The sequence below is a fragment of the Monodelphis domestica genome, chromosome 2 (genome assembly GCF_027887165.1).
Source record: "Monodelphis domestica isolate mMonDom1 chromosome 2, mMonDom1.pri, whole genome shotgun sequence".
NCBI lineage: Eukaryota > Metazoa > Chordata > Mammalia > Didelphimorphia > Didelphidae > Monodelphis > Monodelphis domestica.
The window spans coordinates 206346932-206371150 of NC_077228.1; the positions used below are offsets into that span (position 1 = coordinate 206346932).

The 24219-nt window shown below is 40.3% G+C and overlaps 1 protein-coding gene across 12 annotated transcripts in view; it reads left to right on the forward strand.

Annotated features, from left to right (window-relative positions):
- Nucleotides 1-17871: 17871 nt before the first annotated feature.
- The window catches only part of MAPT (microtubule associated protein tau), a 160974-nt gene continuing 154626 nt past the window's right edge, over nucleotides 17872-24219 (forward strand). For all 12 annotated transcript variants that reach the window (XM_007482512.3, XM_016430576.2, XM_016430578.2 and 9 more), the window contains exon 1: nucleotides 17872-18680. In XM_007482512.3, coding sequence (XP_007482574.2) covers nucleotides 18125-18680 — 556 coding nt within the window. In that variant the 5' untranslated portion in view covers nucleotides 17872-18124. The remainder of the gene's footprint in view (nucleotides 18681-24219) is intronic.

A 24219-nucleotide genomic window follows, 5' to 3' on the forward strand; every position in this document is an offset into this window, starting at 1 on the left:
CTTAAAGGAAAAAAATATAAATTATACATAATTCCAATAAGAATTCCTGGAAGGGCTCAAAAAGGATTATAAAAATCAAATAAAAGAACTAGAGGGAAATTGAGGGAAGAAATTTGAGTGATGCAAGAAAATGATGAAAAGACAATTAGTAGCTTGATAAAAAGGACACAAAAATAAGGAAGAAAAGATTACTTTAAAAATTGAATTGGTCAAATGGAAAAGGGGGTATAAAAATTCACTGATAAAACTAACTCTTTAGAAAGCAGAAAAAAAACCCAAAAATTTAAAAACGGTATAAAACCCCACTGAAAAAATAATTCTTTAAAAATTAGAATTGGGCAAGTAGAAGACAATGACCCCATGAAATATTAAAAAGCAATAAAAACAAAGACAAAATAATGAAAAAATAGAAGAAAATGTGGAATATATCTCATTGGGAAAACAACTGATCTGGGGAAAAGATCAAGAAGAGATCATTAAGAATTATTGGATTACCTGAAAACCATAATAAAAGGAAAACCTAGATATCCTTTTTCTAGAAATTATCAAGGAAAATTACTCTGACATCCTAGAACCAGAGGACAAACTAGAAAAGGAAAGAAATTCCCCAAACACTACTATGAAAACTTCCAAAATATAGCCAAACCCCAGAACTCCCAGGTCAAAGAGAAAATACTTCAAGTAGTCAGAAAGAAGCCATTCAGCTACCATGGAGCCACAGGTTGGATTACACAAGATGTAACAGTTTCCATGCTAAAGGAATATGGAGGTATAGGATATTCCAGAAAGCAAAAGAGTTAGGATTATAACCAAGAGCAACCTACTCACTAAAACCAAGTATAATTCTTCAGAGGAAAAACATGAATATTCAATGAAATAGAGGACATAATAGAAAATCTTACTTTCAAATATAAAACTCAAGAAAATAATAAAAAAGGAAACATGAAAAAGAAACCATAAGGAACTAAATAAAGTTAAATTTTCTTCATGGGAAGAGGATTCTTATAATTCCTAAGGATTTTATTATTATTACAGCAGTTAGAAAGAGTATGTATATAAACAGAGGGAAGGAGTATGAATTGACTATGATGGGATAATTTTAAGAAAACCAAATTAAGGCAGGAAAAAGAAAGATACATTGGGAGAAGGGAGAGGGGAGAGGTGGAATGGGGTAAATTATCTTTCTTAAAAGAAACACAGACTTCCGGTTAAGATGGCGGCTTAGAGAAAGCTAAAGTTCAGATCTCCGGAAAACCCTTCCCTACCGATCTCAAACTATAAGCTCCTAAGGCACCGAAATTCAAAACGATCAACAGCACAGACCCTGGGAACCCTCCTCCTGGACCTGGACCCAGTTCAAAAGGTACGGCTCCCCTCAAAAGCCAGAACCCGAGATCACTCGGACCTCAGGGGTAGGAGCGCAGAGTCCAAGACTCCCGAAAGCCGCAGCCCAGCCGGGCTCAGAGAGCAGGGTCCTCGGAACAACAACCCTCAGGGCCTTCTACCTGAGTCCCAGTGAAAGTTACTGCCTGGGGCTTCCGCTGCAGAGAGCTGGTCGAAACAACAACAACCCTCAGGGCGGGCAAGACTGCCTCACGGACTGGATCCTGCTATCCAAGTCACAGTGAAAGTCCTTGCCCTCGGAGCTTGGGGAAGCTGCAGCCCATCCCCCCGCAGGCCGACGAAACAGCCTCACAGCCAGCGATTCTGAAGGCAACTTCCGGAAAGCGAGCCGGGGGGAGAGTGTGGCCTCGTGGTCCGACCCTTCCATTCCAGTTCCAGTGAGGCATATTCAGTTTAACCCAGGGAAAGCTCATAGAACCAACATCTGCCCAGGACTAAAGCCTCTGAACACCAGACAGAGATAAGAAAAGCTAATCCTCCACATTCAGAGATGACAAACTCCACAGAAGCACAGAAGCCCCAAAATACCAAGAAAAATAAGAAGAAAGGGGCGACTTTGGACACATTCTATGGAGCCAAAATACAAAATACAGAGCAGATAGAAGAAGATATACAAGAAAATTCTCCAAAATCTTCCAAAGGAAATAGAAACTCTCCACAAACCCATGAAGAATTTGAATCAGAAATGACCAAAAAGATGGAAGCCCTCTGGGAGGAAAAGTGGGAAATAATGCAAAAGAAATTCACGCATCTACAAAACCAGTTTGACCAAACTGTAAAAGAAAACCAGGCTTTAAAGCAAGAACTAATAAAGCAAAGCCAAAACACCAAGAAATTAGAAGAGAACATAAAATATCTCACCGACAAGGTGATAGATCTGGAAAATAGAGGGAGAAGAGAAAATTTAAGAATAATTGGACTCCCAGAAAAGCCAGAAATAAACACCAAACTTGTCATGGTGATACAAGATATAATCAAAGAAAATTGCTCAGAGATTCTAGAACAAGGGGGCAATACAGCCACTGACAGAGCTCACAGAACACCTTCTACACTAAACCCCCAAAAGACAACTCCCAGGAATGTAATTGCCAAATTCCAAAGCTATCAAACAAAAGAAAAAATCCTACAGGAAGCCAGAAAAAGACAATTTAGATATAAAGGAATGCCAATCAGGGTCACACAAGACCTTGCAAGTTCTACTCTGAATGATCGTAAGGCATGGAACATGATCTTCAGAAAGGCAAGAGAGCTGGGTCTCCAACCAAGAATCAGCTACCCAGCAAAACTGACTATATACTTCCAAGGGAAAGTATGGGCATTCAACAAAATAGAAGACTTCCAGCTTTTTGCAAAGAAAAGACCAGAGCTCTGTAGAAAGTTTGATACCGAAAATCAAAGAGCAAGGAATACCTGAAAAGGTAAATATTAAGGAAAGGGGAAAATGTTATCTTCTTCTTTTACTCAAACTCTCTTCTATAAGGACTACATTTATATCAATCTATGTATACTAATATGTGGGGAAAATGTAATGTATAAATAGGGGGTAAAGAAAGACCAAATAGAATAATCATTCTCACGCAAAGATTCACATGGGAAGGGGAGGGGAAGAAAACTCCTATAAGAAGGAGAGGAAGAGACGGGGGGGGGGGGGGGTTACTTAAACTTCAATCTCAGGGAAATCAACTCTGAGAGGGAAAAACATCCAGATCCATTGGGATCTTGAATTCTATCTTACCCAACAAGGGTAAGGAGAAGGGAAAACCAAGGGGGGGAGGGGGAGAGGGAGAACAAAAAGGGAGGGAAAGAGAGGGGGGAGGGGGAGGGAACAAAAAGGGAGGGACTAAAAAGGGAAACATCAAGGGAGGGGACAATGGGGACTGTTTCAAAGTAAATCACTGGACTAAAAGGTAGAGCCGAAGAAGAAAAGGTTAGAATTAGGGAAGGCAATCAAAATGCCAGGGAGTCCACAAATGACAATCATAACTTTGAACGTGAATGGGATGAACTCACCCATAAAACGTAGACGAATAGCAGAATGGATTAGAATCCAAAACCCTACCATATGTTGTCTTCAAGAAACACACATGAGGCGGGTTGACACCCACAAGGTCAGAATTAAAGGATGGAGTAAGACCTTCTGGGCCTCAACTGATAAAAAGAAGGCAGGAGTGGTAATCATGATATCTGATAAAGCCAATGCAAAAATAGACCTGATCAAAAGGGATAGGGAAGGTAATTATATTTTGTTAAAAGGGACTCTAGACAATGAGGAAATATCATTAATCAATATGTATGCACCAAATAATATAGCACCCAAATTTCTAATGGAGAAACTAGGAGAATTGAAGGAAGAAATAGACAATAAAACCATACTAGTGGGAGACTTAAACCAACCATTATCAAATTTAGATAAATCAAATCAAAAAATAAATAAGAAAGAGGTAAAAGAAGTGAATGAAATCTTAGAAAAATTAGAATTAATAGACATATGGAGAAAAATAAATAGGGATAAAAAGGAATACACCTTCTTCTCAGCACCACATGGCACATTCACAAAGATTGACCATACATTAGGTCACAGAAACATAGCACACAAATGCAGAAAAGCAGAAATAATGAATGCAGCCTTCTCAGATCACAAGGCAATAAAAATAATGATTAGTAATGGTACATGGAAAACCAAATCTAAAACCAATTGGAAATTAAACAATATGATACTCCAAAACCGTTTAGTTAAAGAAGAAATCATAGAAACAATTAATAATTTCATCGAGGAAAATGACAATGGCGAAACATCCTTTCAAACCTTTTGGGATGCAGCCAAAGCAGTAATCAGAGGTAAATTCATATCCCTGAATGCTTATATTAACAAACAAGGGAGAGCAGAGATCAATCAATTGGAAATGCAAATGAAAAAACTGGAAAGCGATCAAATTAAAAACCCCCAGCAGAAAACCAAATTAGAAATCCTAAAAATTAAGGGAGAAATTAATAAAATCGAAAGTGATAGAACTATTGATTTAATAAATGAGACAAGAAGCTGGTACTTTGAAAAAACAAACAAAATAGACAAGGTACTGGTCAATCTAATTTAAAAAAGGAAGGAAGAAAAGCAAATTCACAGCATTAAAGATGAAAAGGGGGACAGCACCTCTGATGAAGAGGAAATTAAGGCAATCATTAGAAATTACTTTGCCCAATTATATGGCAATAAATACACCAATTTAGGAGAAATGGATGAATATATACAAAAATACAAACTGCCTAGACTAACAGAAGAGGAAATAGAATTCCTAAATAATCCCATATCAGAAATTGAAATCCAACAAGCCATCAAAGAACTTCCTAAGAAAAAATCCCCAGGGCCTGATGGATTCACCTGTGAATTCTATCAAACATTCAGAGAACAGTTAATCCCAATACTATACAAACTATTTGACATAATAAGCAAAGAGGGAGTTCTACCAAACTCCTTTTACGACACAAACATGGTACTGATTCCAAAGCCAGGCAAGCCAAAAACAGAGAAAGAAAACTATAGGTCAATCTCCCTAATGAATATAGATGCAAAAATCTTAAATAGGATACTAGCAAAAAGACTCCAGCAAGTGATCAGAAGGGTCATCCACCATGATCAAGTAGGATTTATACCAGGGATGCAGGGCTGGTTCAACATTAGGAAAACCATCCACATAATTGACCACATCAACAAGCAAACTAGCAAGAACCACATGATTATCTCAATAGATGCAGAAAAAGCCTTTGATAAAATACAACACCCATTCCTATTAAAAACACTAGAAAGCATAGGAATAGAAGGGTCATTCCTAAAAATAATAAACAGTATATATCTAAAACCAACAGCTAATATCATCTGCAATGGGGATAAACTAGATGCATTCCCAATAAGATCAGGAGTGAAACAAGGATGCCCATTATCACCTCTACTATTTGACATTGTACTAGAAACACTAGCAGTAGCAATTAGAGAAGATAAAGGAATTGAAGGCATCAAAATAGGCAAGGAGGAGACCAAGTTATCACTCTTTGCGGATGACATGATGGTCTACTTAAAGAATCCTAGAAATTCAACCAAAAAGCTAATTGAAATAATCAACAACTTTAGCAAAGTTGCAGGATACAAAATAAACCCACATAAATCATCAGCTTTTCTATATATCTCCAACACAGCTCAGCAGCAAGAACTAGAAAGAGAAATCCCATTCAAAATCACCTTAGACAAAATAAAATACCTAGGAATCTACCTCCCGAGACAAACACAGGAACTATATGAACACAACTACAAAACACTCGCCACACAACTAAAACTAGACTTGAACAAATGGAAAAACATTAACTGCTCATGGATAGGACGAGCCAATATAATAAAAATGACCATCCTACCCAAACTTATTTACCTATTTAGTGCCATACCCATTGAACTACCAAAATACTTCTTCACTAATTTAGAAAAAACCATAACAAAGTTCATTTGGAAGAACAAAAGATCAAGGATATCCAGGGAAATAATGAAAAAAAAACACATATGATGGGGGCCTTGCAGTCCCTGACCTAAAACTATATTACAAAGCAGCAGTCATCAAAACAATTTGGTACTGGCTAAGAAACAGAAAGGAAGATCAGTGGAATAGACTGGGGGAAAGCGACCTCAGCAAGACAGTATACGATAAACCCAAAGATCCCAGCTTTTGGGACAAAAATCCACTATTCGATAAAAACTGCTGAGAAAATTGGAAGACAGTGTGGGAGAGACTAGGAATAGATCAACACCTCACACCCTACACCAAGATAAATTCTAAATGGGTGAGTGACTTAAACATAAAGAAGGAAACCATAAGTAAATTGGGTAAACACAGAATAGTATACATGTCAGACCTTTGGGAGGGGAAAGGCTTTAAAACCAAGCAAGATATAGAAAGAATCACAAAATGTAAAATAAATAATTTTGACTACATCAAACTAAAAAGCTTTTGTACAAACAAAACCAATATAACTAAAATCAGAAGGGAAACAACAAATTGGGAAAAAATTTTCATAGAAACCTCTGACAAAGGTTTAATTACTCATATTTATAATGAGCTAAATCAATTGTACAAAAAATCAAGCCATTCTCCAATTGATAAATGGGCAAGGGAAATGGATAGGCAGTTCTCAGATAAAGAAATCAAAACTATTAACAAGCACATGAAGAAGTGTTCTACATCTCTTATAATCAGAGAGATGCAAATCAAAACAACTCTGAGGTATCACCTCACACCTAGTAGATTGGCTAACATAACAGCAAAGGAAAGTAATGAATGCTGGAGGGGATGTGGCAAAGTAGGGACATTAATTCATTGCTGGTGGAGTTGTGAACTGATCCAACTATTCTGGAGGGCAATTTGGAACTATGCCCAAAGGGCGACAAAAGAATATCTACCCTTTGACCCAGCCATAGCACTGCTGGGTCTGTACCCCAAAGAGATAATGGACACAAAGACTTGTACAAAAATATTCATAGCTGCGCTCTTTGTGGTGGCCCAAAACTGGAAAACGAGGGGATGCCCATCAATTGGGGAATGGCTGAACAAATTGTGGTATATGTTGGTGATGGAATACTATTGTGCTCAAAGGAATAATAAAGTGGAGAAGTTCCATGGAGACTGGAACAACCTCCAGGAAGTGATGCAGAGCGAGAGGAGCAGAACCAGGAGAACATTGTACACAGAGACTAATACACTGTGGTATAATCGAACGTAATGGACTTCTCCATTAGTGGCGGTGTAATGTCCCTGAACAACTTGCAGGGATCCAGGAGTAAAAAACATCATTCATAAGCAAAGGATAAACTATGGGAGTGGAAACACCGAGAAAAAGCAACTGCCTGAATACAGAGGTTGAGGGGACATGACAGAGGATAGACTCTAAATGAACACTCTAATGCAAATACTATCAACAAAGCAATGGGTTCAAATCAAGAAAACATCTAATGCCCAGTGGACTTACGCGTCAGCTATGGGGGGTGGGGGGGAGGAAAAGAAAATGATCTATGTCTTTAACGAATAATGCTTGGAAATGATCAAATAAAATATATTTTAAAAAAATAAAATTAAATTAAAAAAAAAAGAAACACAGAAAGAGTTTTTACAAAGAAGAGAGAAATGGTGAGGAGGGGAGGAATGCTTGATCTTTATTCATATTTAAGCTGGTTCAAAGAGGGAAAATATATAAACATACTCAATTGGTAACAGGAATCCATCTTTCCCAACAGATAAAAAGGCAGGGGGAAAGTAGAAGTCAAAGTGAAAAGTGATGAAAAGAAGAGCAGATAAAAGGAGGCAGAGGTCAAAAGCAAAATAGACTTTATAGGAGGGTCAGGAAAAAAGAGAGAGAGAAGGATAAACAGAAGAAAATAGTCTGGAGAGCAGTGCACATGTAGTAATCATAATTGTGAATGTGAATAGGATGAACTCTCCCATAAAACATAAAAAGATAGCAGAATGAATTAGAAACCAGAATCTAACAATATGTTGTTTATAAGAAACACACTTGAAATAGAGACACAGAGTTAAAATAGGCGACTAGAGCAGAATCAGTTCTGCTTCAGCTGAAATAAAAAAGGCAAGGATATCAATCATGACCTCAGACAAATTAAAAGCAAAAGTGGCCTAATTAAAGAGATGAAGTAGGGAAATAACATCTCACTAAAAGACCATGTACAATGAATAAATACTAAACATATATGTATAAAATGACATAGCATCCTGATTTTTAAAGGAAAAGTTAAATGAATTACAGGAGGAAATACTAAAACTATACTGGGGGAGGTAGAATTATTTTAAAGAGCTAGAAAAATAGTCATAAAATTCATCTGAAAGAACAAAAGATAAAAAAAATATCAAGGGAATCCAAAAAAAAGTGCAAAAGAATGTGGTCTTACAATTCCAGATTTCACACTGTATTACAAAGTGGGAATCAACAAAATTATCTAATACTGCCTAAGAAATAGAGTGGTGGATCAATGGAATAAATCATGTACACAATACATAGTAGTAAATGACCATAATAATGTACTGTTTTTGTTGTTGTTTTTTTTAACCCTTACTTTCTTAGGAACAACTCTAAGATGGAAGGGCAAGGGCTAGGCAATTGGGGTTAAATGACTTGTCTAGGGTCACACAGCTAGAAAGTATCCAAAGTCAAATTTGAATCCAAGTCCTTTTGATTCCAAGCTTGCTGCTCTATCCACAGTACTGCCTACTTGCTCCAATATGATATTTTATAAATGTGAAGATACAAATTTTTCGGACAAAAACTCACTATTTGACAAAAATTGCTGGTAAAATTGGAAAGTAATTTGGTGGAAAGTAGGCATAGACCAACATCTCACACTGCATACCAAGATAAAGTCAACATGGATAAATGATTTAGAAATAGAGGGTGATATCATAAGTAAATTTAAAAAGCAATGGAAAATGTATCTATCCTATCCATGGATAAGGGAAGAGATTTTCACCAAATAAAAGATAGAGAGTATTACAGAGAGTAAATGAATAATTTTTATTAAATTAAATTAAACAGGGTTTGCACAAACAAAATGAATGCAGCCAAAATTAGAATAACAGGAAGGCAGGGAGCAATAATTTTACAGCAATTTTCTCTGATAAAGGCCTCATTTCACAAATATACAGAGAACTAAGCCAATTTTCTAAAAATCAGAGACAAACATTGGAGAAGGACCCCTGGGCTCAGTGTCATAGAGGACAGACTTGAGACCACCCAGTCACTATAGAACATAATGTAATGGTCCTCATATGCTGGGAACTATCAATGGTAAAAGTACCATTTCTTTCCCCATTCCCTCCAGTGTTTATTTGTTCCCAAACTTATTTCTATTTCTTTAAAGTTAAATTTTTACATTGGTTTTAATAAAGTCTCTAAAAGTCAATATTAAGTAGGGTAGTTCAAAGGCAAGATTTTTTAAATCAACTACATTGAGAGAATAAAGGAAACTACTTTTCTTTGCTGGGATCTTTTATCAGCTTTTGGCTTGAAATAAAATAATCACTTTTATTGATAAACATTACAACTTTTCAAAAGCAAAGATGGGGAGTGGAACTGGAAATAAGCAACACAAATTGTTAGGTTTCCCCTGAGCAATGGAAAACAAGTCATCAGTGTTAAGAAGAATTAGTAGGGAAATGTTTCATTTCCTCTATCTCCCCTTAGAGACACTGACTTCAGGCAACTTTCCTTTCCTGTTATTCAAGCATTGTAGCAGGTTCAAAGGATGCCTGTGAGGTAGAGCAGAAGGCAGAGACCAGAGGGTCAGGCTGAAGATTTGCAAACTCCAACCCACATGATATTTGATTCAGTTTAATTGTGGCAGTACTGTAGACTGTAGGTACATTTGTGGATATCCCAGGTAATTCATGAGGTGCTAAAGTAGTGATAGCGTCCCACATCTGGCTGGTGTCTTGCTTTCCTTCAGGCTACAGAAATATGATCTGTCCCATTAACACTGACCATCAAGGGAGTAGGTAACATAGGATTGGGCCGCCAGGTGGTGCTATACTCAGACCACTAGTTTATCCAGTCCATCAGCCTTGAAGCAAATGCAAAAGGTCCCCTCTGAACTCACAAGCAGTCCACTCCTTCTATGTCACTGGCTTTCAATGAACCAGGCAAAGAGAAAGAAAGAAGATCGAGTTTCTGAATAAATTTGGGACATGATTTTTAAAAATTTTACATGTTAATACAATTTTTTAAATTTTATTTTCCCCCAATTAGAAATACAATTCTTAATAATCATTTTCTGAAATTTTGCAATCCATGTTCTCTTTTTTTCCTCCCACCCTCTCACCTGTCAAGACAGCAGGTTATACACAGATATGTGCTATATATGTGTCATATATAACACAGATGTGTGTTATATATGATATGTGTGTTATACAATACATATTTTCATTTTAATCAAGTTGTGAAACAAGATACATATCTCGTTTACACTAGAGAAAAATTCATGAAGGAAAAAGAATGGTATGCTTCAAACTGCATTTAAACTCCATCAGTTCTAATACAGTGGATAGTTTGGGGTTTTTTGTCATGAGTCTCTTGGAGCTGTCCTAGATCCTTGCATTTACTGATAATAATTGTTTATTCACAGTTGATTATTATATACTACTGCTGTTACTGTATACATTAATCTCCTGGTTCTAATCATTTCACTTTGCATCACTTCATATAAGTCTTCCCAGGTTTGTTTTATTTTTATGATGGTCTTGTTCATCATTTCTTATGGCGCAGTAATATTGTCTTGTAGTCATATACCACAACTTGTTCAGTCATTCCCCAACTGATGGACATCCCTTCAGTTTCCAGTTCTTTGACACCATAAAAACAGCTGCTACAAATATTTTAGTACAAGTAGGTCCTTTTTCCCCTATCTTTGTTCTCCTTGGGAGAAAGACCTATTGGTGGGTCACAGGGAATGCATAGTTTTATGATATAAAATATGGGTTAGGATTATTAAAATATGGAAACCTCCATGGCTCTAGCCTGCCTCTGGGAAATTCCCTACTCCCTCTATTTTGACTAGTCATGGGTAATTGACTTTTCCATGCCTCAGGGCTTAATATGTGTAGTAAAGTAAGAGCCAGCACAATATATGGTATAGAGAACTGGCCTTGGAGAAAGGGAGAATTGGGTACAAGTCCCACCTCTCAACCATACTGGCTATGTGACCTTTGTCAAATGACTTAACCTCTCAGTGTCCCAGGTCACTCTCTGAGAATATGGGGCAGACAGGTGGTGTAGTAGTTGGAGTGTGGACTTGGAGTCAGGAAGCCCTGAGTTTGAGCCATTGGCTAAGCAAGTCATTTAACCTCTCTCTACCTGTCTCCTCATCTGTATGATGGGGATAATCTAGCCACTTCACAGGGCTGTTTTGAGTACCAAATGTGATAATACATGAAAAGTGCTTTGCCAACCTTAAAGTATTATATAAATGCTAGTTAAATTAAGTGACAGAGAAGTCTACACTGGTAGAGAAGTGTTTCTCATACCAGTTTTTTTTAAAGTAATATTGCAAAGAAATTGTCAAGCATTCCATTTTCGTGGAGGGCTTTGCCCTATCATCTTTCAACTTTCTTCTCTTTATCTCACACTTCTTTGGTGTTCCTGGGAAACCGCCCCACATCCCCTACTCCAACAAGTTATGGAAGAGATAAAGGATAGACTTGCCTGTGTCCATCTCATAACATAAACACCAGAAATCAGGGGAAACACAAGGAGGTTTGCAATGGTTTCCAGATTTCACTCTCACAGATTTGGGGAAACTACTACATTTCCTCTCTAGTCTACACAGACTGATTCCTGGCTGACTGCTTTGATTCCAGGTTTGATCTAGTTCTCCCTCTTGGCAGGTCCCAGCAGCTGCTTGGCAGCTCCGCCCAGTCGTCTCAGTTTTCCTGCCACTGTGCCCAAATGGCATTTGGAAAAATCTCTCTCAGGCTGGGACTTGAAGCCCCTCCATCTCACAGTCCCAATTTTCAATGTCAGTTGCTACTAGCCTATGTAGCAGACAGGAACTCAATTTCAACAGGCAACAGTCAAGTATACCTGTACTCCTACATGTCAAGGAAGGCAAAGCAATGTCTGGTTCTGAAGGACAGACAAGAAGGAGAATCAAGTCAGGCAATAAGCAACTATTAAGTGCCAATTATTTTCCCAGTGCTATGCTAAATTCTGGGAATACAAAGAAAAGCAAAAGACAGTCCCTTCCCTCAAGGAGTTTACAGTCTAATAAAGAGGGGGGCAACCTGCAAAACCCACTGTGCATAAATAATCTAATGGGGGGGAGAAGCCTGCAAAACAACTATAAATAAATAATCTATATAATCAATCCATAAACATTTATTAAGAGCCCACTATGTGCTAGACACTGAGCTAAGTTTATAGGATACAAAGAGAAGCAAAAGACAGTTCCTACCCTCAAGGAGTTTATAATCTAATGAGCAAATTGGGGATAATCAACAGATGGAAGATACTAAGATTAAGGACTAAGAAGTCTTCAGCAGAGACTTGAAGGAATCCAGGAAAAGAAGAAGAGGGAGAGCATTCCAGGCACAGAGAACAGCCAGAGACTGAGGTCTAAAATGGTATGGCCAAATGCTAGATTTATCACATTTCTAACTACTGATGAGACTGATACACTAGTGTTCCAATCCCACCACTACTCAACAATTATCTCTGGCAGCTTCAACCCTTCAATCCTGAACATAACAATAATAATGTGTAATAATAATAATAATAACTAGCATTTATACAGTACTATAAGGTTTGTGAAGCACTTTAGAAACATTATTTAATTTTATTCTCACAGCAACACTGGGAGATGGGTGTTATTATCTCCATTTTACAGATGAAGAAACTAAGGCAAACAGAGGTTAGGAAGTTTTGTTGTCCAGTATCACACAACTTATAAGTGTCTCATCCAGATTGAATTCAAGCCTTCCTGACTATAGAACCAAAATTCAAACTACTGAGTCACCCAGCTCCCTAGAATCCTATTTCCCATGAGGACCTTGCAAATCACTTGTCAGTCACCTATGTACCTCTTGAGAATTTCCATCAATTTTTAAAATACATTTGTAACCCAGATCAAATTGCTTACCAGTTCTAGGAAGGGAGAAAGAAAGGGAGGGAGGGAGGGAAACAATTTGGATCATATAAGAAAACTTACATGGAAAATTGTTATTTTGTGTAATTGGTAAAATAAAATAACTTTCCAAAAAATATCAACTTTTAAAAAATTGTTGTTCAGTCATTTCAATGATGGTCCCATTTGGCATTTTCTTGGCAAAAATCCTGGAGTGGTTTGCCATTTCCTTCTTCAAATCATTCTACAGGCAAAAAACTGAGGCAAATTGGGCAAAGTGGTGTACACAGAGTCGCACAGCTAGTAAATGTCAGAGGTCAGATTTGAACTAAGGAAGATGAATCTTCTGGCCTCCAGGCCTGAAACTCTATCCACTGGGCCACCTTTCTTGCCTCTATAGTCAGTTACGTAAGGATAATGATCATTGGTGAGAGTATAAGGGATCCTGATGGGATGAAAGAGTTGTAAGTTGGCATGGGTACTAGTTACACAAGAAACATTTGTTGAACCCCTTCCCTGTGCAAGGTACTGTGCTAATACAAAGACAAAATGGAAAAGTCCCTGCCCTCAAGAAGCTTACAGCCTCCTGAGGAAATATAACATGTATAGTCATAAATAAAATGTATGAAATATAAAGCAATTTTGAAAGACAGTGGTTTAAAAATGACAGGATTAGAAACTTTTGACTTATGCTTAGAAGTATGCTAGAAAATTACAAATGTTGTACGCTCTGTGGGGAAACAGAAACATTAATTGTACTTTTCATTGTACTGTGAATTAGTCCAGCCATCTTGGAAAGCAATTGTGAACTGTGCCCCAAAAGTTACTAAACTGTGCATATTCTTTGGCTGAAGAACACCACTACTTGACCTATATCACAAAGAAATCAAAGAGGAAAAAAGACCAATAGCTGCAAAAATCTGAGCAACACCTTTTTTTTGGGGGGGGGGGGGCAATGAACTGGAAACTAAAAGGATTACCTTCAGTTTAGAAAAATCAAAAGTATGGTATGAAAATTTAGTGAAATAAAATTATGCTTCAAGAAATGATTAAATGGATGATGTCAGAAACATGAGACTTGTATGGGATGATAGACTGAAATGAGAACCAGAAGAACAATTTATACTCTAACAATATTGTAAATATGAACAACTTTGAAAGAACTATGATCAACCCAATGACAATCATATTCCCATTAACGAAGAATGCTTCTCACTTCATGATTGAGAAGCAGTAGATTAAACAAGCAGAAAAAGACACATTTTTGGATATGTCCAATATGAGCATATATTTCACTTGAATATGTATTCTTGATGTGAGGAGTTTTTGATGGGGTGGGGAGATGGGAAGAAGAAAAATAAATGTTTTTTTTTTATTTTTAAGAAAAAAATTCTGTGTAGAAGATGTATCAGAGAGAAAAGAGACCTGAGGCAAATGGGCCCATTAGGAGACCAATGTGATAATCCAGGAGAAAGGTGGCAGCTGGATGGCACAGTAAATAGAATACTGGGCCTGAAATCAGGAAAACCTGAGTTCAAATGCAGCCTCAGACATCTACTAGCTGTGAGACACTGGAAAAGTCGTTTAACCCAATTGACTTCCATTTCTCATCTGCCAAATGAGCTGGAAAAGGAAATGGCAAACCATTCCAGTATCTTTGCCAAGAAATCCCCAAATGAGGTCACAAAGAGTCAGACATGACTGAAAAATGACTCCATAACTTGGTCACCCCCTATCTTTCTAGCTTTCCTTATATCTTCTTTCTCTCCGTATTCTTTACAATCCAGTGACAGTCGTCTTGCTTGTTCATGATAAAAGACATTACATCTTCCCATTATAGTCTTCCTGTGTACATATTCTCAGGTTGAGGGAATTCTCTCCCTCATTTCCTGGCTTCCCTTCAGGTCCTAGTGAAAATTTCACTTTAGGCAAGAAGCCTTTCCTAGTCCTCCTTAACATTGGTGCCTTTCTCTTGAGATTATCTTCAGTTTCTCTTGTATATATCTCATTTATACATAGTCGTTTGCATGATGTCTCCTCCTCTCCCCGCCCCCCCCCATAAGACTATAAGTGCCTTGAGAGCAGAAATGTTTTTGCATTTTTTTTTTATAAAAGCTCCAGCAATTAACACAGTGCCTGGCACATTGCAGGCACTTTGGTATTGCTATTCAGCCATTTCAGTTGTGTCCAACTATTTGTGGCACCATTTGGGATTTTCTTGGCAAAGATACTAGAGGGGTTTGACATTTCCTTTTTCAGCTCATTTTACAGATGAGGAACTGAGGCCAGCAGGATTAGGTGATTTGCCCAAGGTCACAGCTAGTAAATATCTGAAGTCAGATTTGAATTCAGTAATCCAGGACCAGCACTCTATCCACTGTGCCACCTACGTGTTGTAGGGTATATGATAAACACTTAATAAACGCCTGTTCATTTGAATTGAATTCTGGATTTTGGAGATTTCCCTGAAATAATTAAGGTATATGGTGTATGGCAGATATGAGAAGATAGCGCCACGGAGTTGGATTCAAGGTAATTGAGGAATTGAGTGGCCATTTTTTTTCCAACTCAATTTAACCAGCATTGACTAAGTGTGGATTCAATGGCTTGAGGCACTTGACTAGACACTGAGCATACAAAAATACAAAGACAAAAATGGAAAGGGAATAGATGAGGGTCCAAGACAGAGCCCTGGGGAACACCTAGAGTTAATGAGCATGACCTGGATGAACTCTAGGAGAGAAACTGGGGAGTGATCAGACAGGTAGGAGAAGACAGAGTCACAAAAATCTAGATAGAAGAGAGTATCAAGAAAAGAGGGTTTAATCATGTCAAAGGCTATAGACAAGTCAAGTAAAAGGCCATTCGATTTGAAGATTAAGAAGATATCCATTTTCTAGATGTGAGACTATGGGCAAGTCACTTAACCCCGATTGCCTGACTCTTCTGTCTTGGAACTAATATACAGTATTGATTCTAAAATGGAAGGGTTTAAAAAAAAAAGAAGAAGTGTGGAAATAAAATCTCAGTGAGAGAGGAAGAATGAAAAGTTTACAAAAGATAGTGAGTGATATGGGGAGGTGTAAAAGGATTATCTTGCCCCAGTGAATTATAGAGTCATATGTTAGAGCTGGAGGGGAACTTAGAGATACTGATCTCTAATACTGATCTCCAAACTCTGAAGAAACTGAGGTCTAGGAGGGGTACCTTAATTTATCCAAGATCACACACCTTGTTCATGTTGTTCAGTCATTTGGTTGTGTCTGATTCGTTGTGACCCCGTGGACTATACTGCCCAGTATAGCAAAGATCCCAGGTGGTTTGTCATTGCCTTCTCCAATGGATTAAGACAAACAAAGGTTAAGTGTCTTGCTAAACTTGTCTTCCTGACTACTGACCCAGTGTTCCATGCCCGATGGAGTCACCTAGCTGCCTCTTATGTTCATAACAGAGGCCATCCTGGAACCCTAACATTCTGTCTATTACACCTTACTGTCTTCTAGCAAATCCATAGAATCATAGATTTTGAGATGGAAAGGATCCTCTCTCTTATTTTACACAAGAAGAAACTGAAGTCCACATTTGTTAAATGACAAAAAGAAGGTCACACAAAAAGAAGTGGCAGAATCAGGATTGGAATCCTGGTCCTTTGACTCCAAAGGCAGCACTCCTTCTATTGTATAGCCTTCTCCCTGATCTAGATCTAAAATTCTCCCAATCTCCAGCTTTTTCCATTCTAATAAACTAGCCTTCCAGAACTGGCCTGCTTAAGGGTATATAGTTCAGTAAATAAATATGAATCTCACTAATTAAGGCAGGGGCAGCTAGGTGATACAAGGGATAGAGTGTAGAATCTAGAAACAAAAAAGACCTGAGTTCAAATCCAGTTTCGAATACTACTAGTTGTGTAACCCTGGATAAGTCACTTAACCCATTTACCTCACTTTCATCAATATGTAAAATGAGCTGGAGGGAAAAAAAATGGCCAACTATTCCAGTGTCTTTGCCAAGAAAACCCTAAATGGGGTCATAAGGAGTCACTGCACAATGAATAACAAATCAAGGCAGAGTGGAAAAGGGAAATTGGAGGTGGGAGGTCCCTGGCATAGCAACAGCAGCAGCAGCAGCTACTACTACTACTACTACTACTACTACTACTACTACTACAACTACTACAACTACATAGCATAACATACTACATACATTTATAATATCACTTTAAGTTTTGCAAAGCATTTACTAACATCTCATTTTATACTCGTAACAGTTCTAGAAGGTAAGTACTATTATTATCGCCATTTAACAGATGAGGAGACTTACTTGTCCAGGATAATTTAGCTAGTAAAGAGAACAAGGTCATACACATTTGACTACGGTTTTCGTTTCTCTGAATCAAGTGCTCTCTCCACTGCACCATCCAGTTGTCTCCAAGAAGTCAGAAACGTCCATTGGGAGGGGAGGGAGGAATTAGTGTACCAACACCAGGAGAAGCAGTATGGGCTAGTTTTCCAGGCACAGGATGTAGATTCAAATTCAGAAAAGAGTTGGGGGGGGGGGAGGCGAGGGCGCAAATTAAATGTAGATGACGTTCTCTTTTTTTTGTAGGATGCTCGCTGGTAGAAATGGATGTGATGTGTTTTTTTGAGGACTGGGAAAGACATGGGCATGTTGGAAAGTCTACTGCTCTGTGACCTTGAGCAAATCTCTAAACTTCTCTCTGGACCTCAGTTTCCTCACCTGTAAACATAGGGGTGATGGGTTGGATTAGACAGCCCGAAGTGTTCCCCAAAGCCCTAACCCCACCTTCCTGGGTGGGATCGGGCCGAGGCGCGGCACCGACTCTTAGGATGCAAAGAGGGATTCAGGATCGTTTCTGTTCTAAGAATCTCCCCAACCCGCGCAAACGCGATTCTGAGGGTGTCAAGGCTATTCAGGGCAGGCAGCCCGCACAGCCCCACTGCCCCCCAGGGAAAAGCCCTCAGGTCCCTCTGACGAGACAAAGGCCCCACCGCTGTAGGGAGAAGGAGGTGTGCGTATGGGGTGGGAGGGAAGCGCGTGCGCATGCGCTCGGGCGCGAGCGTGCGCGCGCCTGTCAGTGCCGGGGAATCCTGGGTGGGTGAGGGAGGGGCTGGGGTTGAGATTCAGGGGGGGAGGGGGGGGGAAGAGAGAACCACGGGGGGGAAAGGAAAGAATCCTAGCGGTAGGGGCGAGGGGGAGTGCGAAGTGCCCTGTTCCCGACCGCTTGAGGACTCCCTCTGGCGGCCGGAAGAGAAGACGGCGGTCGTGAAGGAAGGGTGCTTGAGGCGGGGAGACGCGCTTGCGCTCGCGCTCGCGCTTACTCTCCGGCTCTCCACTTGCTGCCTGATCTGGGCCTCCGCCCCCGCACTCGTGCTGCCGCTGCTGCTGCTACTGCTGCGGCTGCTGCAAGGGCTGGTGCTGAATTACACCGCTCTCGAGGAGGCGCCGTGGTCGCGCACTCTGCTCCTCAGTTGCGCGCGCCCGCTCTCGCTCATCGCCTCCCACCTCCGCCCACCACCCACCGTCACCCGTCTCTACAGCGGCCAACACCACCTCAACCACCTCCACTCTCCGCACTCGCCTCACACCGGGCAAACAGGTAAGCGTGGGGGCTTCGGCAAGCTGCTTTACTTCGCTCCACTCCCCATCCGCCTAGTTCCATCTCTGCGCCAGCTTGCAACCGGCTTTCCACACCGACTGCAGAACTGAGCGCCCAGAGGGCTGGGAGGGATGCTTTTAACCAGTCTTCTGGCCCTCACTCCAGCCCGGCAGGCCATAGACCCTGGTGGAAGGGATAAGTGGATTTCATTCGCGACTCATAAAGGGCAACGCGTGTGGAGGAGGAGAAAGACAGGGTTAAAGCATAAAAGCTTTTGCATTAACCTTGGGAACGAAGTGTTGAAGGCTTGGGTGGGGCACAGGTTGCAATGACCTCGGAGGAAAAAAGGGTGAGGGGCTTGCGATGTATCCCTCCCCCATTCCACTTGCCGCAGTAGGGCGATGGGCATCTTTTCCAATGCCAACGACCAGGAGGGGGGTGGGGCGCAGGGGGTGGGTGGGGCGGGTTGGGTGAGGATGAGGGAAAAGAAATCTATCTCCCAGAAACCCAGCATCCGATTTCCCTTTTTGCGTTCAACCCTCCAGAAGGGCGTGGGATAGATGTTCGACAAGATGCCTCCCCACCTCAGTTCTTCTTCTTTGGCTGCACAAGTGTGCTGCAGGTGAAAGATTTACTAGGGTCCCCACCCCCAACCCGGCTTTCTTTCCCAGAATTCAGGGGACATATTGGCCGCGGTCGAGTGGATTCGCCTGATTGGGAAGAGTCTGTGGATGGATATCAAGTTTGTCCTTAATTCCTATTCTGTCTGTGCCCCCAAACTAAAAAGCGAAAAGCAGGTGAATGTTGAGATTAGCGTTGGGGGGAGGTAATTTTTTTTCTATTTCACCCTTCAAAATCAGGTGTGGTGTATGTGTGTGGCCAGACCGCGGCTGTGTTCCCTTTCTTGGCCATTCGGAAAATCTAGCTGCATTTTTGCAAACGTCAGTTGCAACGTTCGGTGCTGCAGGCTACTAGGTACATTCTGAAAGGGTGAATTTCTTTCTCTTCCCTTCTTGGGTTTTCGTTCCTCTCTTACTGGCAACTGGTAGTTCTGTCCATTCTGGAGCCGGCCCTTCACGGTGGCCGTGATGGCAGTAAGGGCTTGCCTCTAGATGCTGCAGTAGGTGTATCTAGAGAAGGGGGGGGGGGGGGGGATGGAGGGGATGGGCTTTCTCCGCCCCCCCCTCATCCTTTTCAAAACGAAGGTGCCATATTTTGCAGTCTGACATTCCTTATAATGCCGTTGTGATCCGGTTGGCATATTCCCTGTAGGGAACAGGGCGGCATGTGGTGATAGAGTTAAAATCGAGAACGAAGAAAACCTACTACGAAATCTTTAAATTTTGCTACTGCAAAAGAGATGGCCTTAGGGAATCGTACGCTGGGAGGGGATTCTGCCTCTTTGTGTCTCTGTTAAATGGTTGATGTTTCCCCGCTATGGTTTTAAAATCTTGTTTGATTGAGAAGGGTGGTGTCTCCCCCGCGCCTCCCCATCCACCCCCAAGATTGTATCACTCTAGAAAACGCAGATTTTTGTTGAATCGATCCCCACCACCACCACCACTAACTAAGGAACCAACGTGACAGCAGTGGTGGCAGGGATACAAAAGGCGCTTCTCTTCGATTTTCCGGGGCGTTTCTGAGAAACCCCAATATTACCAGGGAGGGTTTTCTTTTCCCACCGTGCAAGGGAACAGCAAAGGCTTTCGCTCATTGTAAACCTCCGCTGACCGCCGCGCACAGCTGGGACTACGCCCCTTTTAGGACCGGGCACGCGCGGATGCCAAACCAGACCACCCAGGCTGCCCAGGTTTATGACCACAGGTGCCCTTCTTCGCCCCCTAGGTGGCTGCTTAGGGTTTGAGAAAATGACCAAAACACAAAACAAAAAAGAAACAAACAACAACAAAAACCCAATCCATTCCCTCTGGTTTGCGGGAGTTGCCCCTCTGCGTTGTTTCTTCCGTGCCAGGAGCTCCCATACCCGCACGCGCCCTGGCGTACAGTCTCTCTAGTTCATTCCCAGGCCGGGGCACTATCCCCTGGCCACCACCCCTCGCGGCGCGCGCGCGTACTCATGCACGTGCGCGCGCGCACACCCTCTGCATATTAATCCACACAAACCCAAAAGGTACTTACTCCTTTTACTTGACAGAACCAAGGGAGGACTGGCAGGGAAGGAGGGTTGTATGTGCGGCGAGGAAAGATGCCTGCAGATCAGAGCATTGTGTAATGTGGCATGCTGGTCTGGTCCAGGTGCCCATGCCAGGAGTTGAGCCGGAAAGGTGGCTGTCATTTTTCTGAAAGAGAATCAGGGCAAAGAGAAATTGATGGTGATGGGAGAAGATTGAATAGAAAGGACCTCAGGCCTCCAGGATGCCTGAGGGAGGGAGGTGTCCCCAGACTTCTGGAAATATGAGTACTGCTGTCTGGGGACTCACCTTCCAAAGAGCAAAGCTGGTTGGTGCCTTTTGCTCACTATACGTATGAAAAGAAGTCACAGATTCACAGTCGGGCATAGTTGGACAGATCCTGGACAAATCTTTACAGTAAATAAATTGGCATTAAGAATTTATTTTTAGGTTTATTTCGCCTCCCTAGGAAGACTGTCAAGGAGATGAGGACCATTTGCAACCTTATGACAGGGAAGGTGGGTGGGGTAACATCAGGGAGTTAGCCACCAGGAGGGTGCAGTGCAAACCTAGTATCCACATCAGCAGCTTTTTCTAAACAATTCTCTTTCCATGTAGGAAATTAACAAAGATTAAACTACCTTTGTAAGGAAGGGATTTGGTGAGATGGGCAGTAGGAAGGAAGTATGGACTGAAGTATTACATTAACCAATTTCTAAATTGATCTGACCATTCATTGTTTCAATAGCTTAGCTGTGCATCTCCAGCAGAGGCTAAGGATAGAGATAGAGAGAGGCAAGAGAAAGAAGGAAGGGGCTTTGAGTGCCCCCCATCTCACTCCCAGTCCGTTAATGTAGAGAAATAGTTATTTCCTAAAGCATTTACCTAACAAAGAATAGGGATTATTTTGGTGATACCAGCCAGATATGTTATCCCTGTGAAGATGGATTTCTGTAGTTATGATAGGCTATTATTATTTAATGGAAATGTTCTCAGCTTCTGTTGATTTGAAGAATAGAAGGGATAGAAGGGTCTAATGCTTTTAGTTTACCAAATCCTGAATCAAAGCATGGGCTGAGCTGTTAAAATACTACTCCATTTTGAAATATCTCTCCAAGTGTGTGTGTATTGACTGGCAAAGATCAGAATGGCTGTCCATAGAAGAATAATTTGGGTGATTTTTTTAATGTGATTAAATTGTTTAAACCTACTTTATGACTCATTGAAACTGAGAACTTTGCTGAGGGGTTCATAATGGACTAGATTATATTCCTAATTACAAGAAGATTACTATGTAATTTTGAGCTTTGGGCTTCAAATGACTGAATATGTTTTTCACTTTCACCACATGTAATGGATAATAGAATAATCAGGGTCTTGTTTAGTCTTTAAGGCAAGCCTGCAATATATATTAGGCTGAAACATCTGTCTTGTGGCTACTTAAAAGGGTCAAAAGACCTCCACATGGTTTTAGGATGCCAAGCAATTGGGTGAAATTTCCAGGAATATTAGAGTATTTCTTTTTCTCCCCATCTCTAGAAAAACTAGAAAAGAAAAATGGAAGTTACTCAGACCACTGGACTAATACTCAGTTGTCTCCCTAGTTTCTTCAATCCTGTACTTTTTTTTGCAAAGAGCCATTACTTTTATTAGCCAGGCTTCCCTTCTTGTTTTCTCCTTTCTAATGTCACACTGTACTCCCTGGAGAAAGCTGCTGCCCTATTATAGGTGTCCATTTCCAGAGTTGGCTGTGAGTGACATTCAAATTAGTGGTTCCATATAATTTCCAAATGTTAATTTTTTTTAGCTAAATAACCTCTATGGTAGGAATAAATTCTTTTAAAAATCTTCCATTTTAAAAGATAGTTTAGAAAAGGTTTTGTCAAGGAACCACAATTGTTTATAATCCTGGGATTTTGTTTTGTATCTTTAAATGCTGCTTATACAGAGTGTCCTAAAAGTCTTATTGAAGGTTTAAAAGCTTTCATAGTCATATCTATCATCTTTCTTGCCCATCCCTCCTGAATTGCTTTCCCACCTTTCCTAGATCCCTTTACCTACCCCTTTAATCTACCTCTTCATCTAGAAGCTCACTTATGCAGTTCACAATTCATTTTCATATCAAGTAAGTTTCATGCCTCCATTAAACTTATTTTTAATTTACCATCAGACCATTCTCATAGTAGCAGGACGCATCATTTTACTGTATGTGCTCCTAACTGGGTTACTGACAAATATTTTGCAACTGTGCATTTCTCCTAGTTCTGAAATAGCTATCAGCACATACTGGAGGCTGAAAGGGTGTGGTTTTTAAATGACTTCTATTAAGCATGCCTCTTCTGACAAGGACAAAAGAAACACATTATTTCAGACAAATTACAAGAAGAAAACACATGTGTTCAATTTCTTAAGATTTAGTTGCTTTGGACCATAAGAGGAGGTATATATTAGCAGGTTTGATTTTTGTTGTTGTTTAAATAAATTGACATAATTGCCCCTTCGCATCAGATTACATCATCCATTGACTGAAGGGGCTTCTCCAAATTCACTCTGCACAAATGTGTTCAGCCTGCTTACTATCTTATCTACCTCTTAATTCACATGTTGCCAAAGCACCTCAAGTGGATATAATTGCCCCCAAGTATATTTTAAGTTCTTCCTGTATCATGACCAGTGACTTGAAGATGATGTCTCTTCATATTGCCTGTCCTAAGCAGAGATAGGGGTGGGGAAGTCCTTGTTGGGGCAGGGAACAGGGATAGGGAAAATTGGGGGGCACTCTTGGCACTGAATGCTGTTCCATGTAAACATTATTATACATGGGTGGGGTCGTCTAGTAATAATAGTATTATTATTGTCATCATAGTTCACCTACATGTGATTCTCTGTAGCCTGGCCAGAAATCCTACATAGCTACATATATAAATCCTACATAACTACATATATAAAACTTCCTTAGGAAAATGCAATCTAATTTCAGAACAATTTTCCACTGATTTTCAAATAAAGTTTTGGAATACAATCCATTGCAAAACATAGATTTTGACAGAAGTTTCTAAGTCCTGAACCTATAATTGAGCAAGGGACTTGGAATCCTTGGGCATCTTGTTATATCTACTTTTCCACTTCTTGATTAGGGCAGCTAGGTGGTGGAGTGTCTGGAGTCAGGAAGACTCATCTTTTTGAGTCCATATTGGGGGACGCACTCAAAGTTTTTGGTGGAATTAGAATTAGGAAGACCTTTGTTCAAATCCTGCTTTGGTTTTTTACTGTACAAATCCTCTTACAGGTCAGAAACTTTGTTTCCTCTTCTATAAAATGGGATAATAATCACACCTGAAAGAAAGATTGGTATAAGAGGCAGATGACAATTGCACACAAGAGACAGCATGGAATAGACACCTAAT